Source organism: Orycteropus afer, unplaced genomic scaffold, assembly GCF_000298275.1.
Source record: "Orycteropus afer afer isolate SDZICR_OR568_19922 unplaced genomic scaffold, OryAfe1.0 scaffold00006, whole genome shotgun sequence".
In the NCBI taxonomy this organism is placed as follows: Eukaryota; Metazoa; Chordata; class Mammalia; order Tubulidentata; family Orycteropodidae; genus Orycteropus; species Orycteropus afer.
Window position 1 is genome coordinate 15,671,152 of NW_006921593.1, and position 1,174 is coordinate 15,672,325.

Below are 1,174 nucleotides of genomic sequence, written 5' to 3' on the forward strand. Positions count from 1 at the left end.
ACCCCCGCCCGTCCCGCATCGGCCATGCCCCCTCTCTGGTGGCTCCTGGAGTGGAGAAGCAAGAGAGAGGGCGAGGGATTAGGGAAACCAGGGACTGGGAGCTCAAGGGGGGCCCACACCCCCCCCAGCACTGGCGCTCATTCCAGGGGACCACGCTCCCCACGACTGAAGTTCAAGGGGGTACCACGCCCCCCAGCACTGGCGCTCATTCCAGGGGACCACGCCCCCCACAACTGGAGCTCATTCCAGGGGACCACGCCCCCCACGACTGACACTCAAGGGGGGATCACGCCCCCCACGACTGGAGCTCATTCCAGGGGCCCACGCCCCCCACGACTGAAGTTCAAGGGGGTACCACGCCCCCCAGCACTGGCGCTCATTCCAGGGGACCACGCCCCCCACGACTGGGGCTCATTCCAGGGGCCCACGCCCCCCACGACTGGTGTTCTACGTCTGCTTAAAGGAACTTTACTTTTATTATTATTTATTTTTTTAAAAAAAGGAAGAAAATAAACAGGAAAAAGAAAAAAAGCAAGAATCATCAAAAAAGAAAAAACGAGAAAAACCAAACCCCCCGCCCCCCGTTCCCAAGCCACAGTTTTCGGAAGTCCCTTGTGTGTGTGTGTGCGTGTGTGTGCGTGCACAGTGTGTACGGGACGAGCCGCTCCGCGCGGTGAGAGGACCCCGGGCTCGGCCCACCACCCCCGCCCGGGTCGCGGTGTGTGTTGTGTGCGGGTGAGCGCCCGCTGGGCTCGCGGTCAGTTCTGGGCTCCTTTTTGGTCCAGTGGGTGTCACGAGTTGTGGCGGGGCGGCGGGCCCGGAGCCCGGCCGGGGGCTCAGGACTTGTGCTGGGCCGACACGCCCTTCCAGTAGTCCAGGATGTCGTGCAGGTCCTCGTCCTTGGCGAACTGCACCTTCTTGCGCAGGGCGTGGCCGGCCGCCATGAACTCCTCGTCGTCCCGGGGGCGCCGCCGGCTCAGTCCCAGGCGCCGCCAGATGCTGTGCGAGGCCTTGCACGCGTACTCGGGGCTGCACGAGTAGCTCAGGCCGTGGTACTGCGGCGACAGCTGGGAGTAGGCCAGCTCCCGGGCGCGCGCGCGGGCCAGCGGCTCCAGGATGGACACCCTGCGCCCGCCCAGGGCCTCGAGCGGCGGCGGCGGCGGCGGCAGGGGCG

At 65.6% G+C, this 1,174-nt stretch overlaps 1 protein-coding gene across 1 annotated transcript in view; it reads right to left on the reverse strand.

Moving 5' to 3' along the window:
• Positions 1–836: 836 nt before the first annotated feature.
• ELFN1 (extracellular leucine rich repeat and fibronectin type III domain containing 1) overlaps positions 837–1,174 on the reverse strand; it is a 2,459-nt gene continuing 2,121 nt past the window's right edge. The window contains exon 2 of the mRNA XM_007943051.1: positions 837–1,170. Within this exon, the coding sequence (XP_007941242.1) occupies positions 837–1,170 (334 nt within the window). The remainder of the gene's footprint in view (positions 1,171–1,174) is intronic.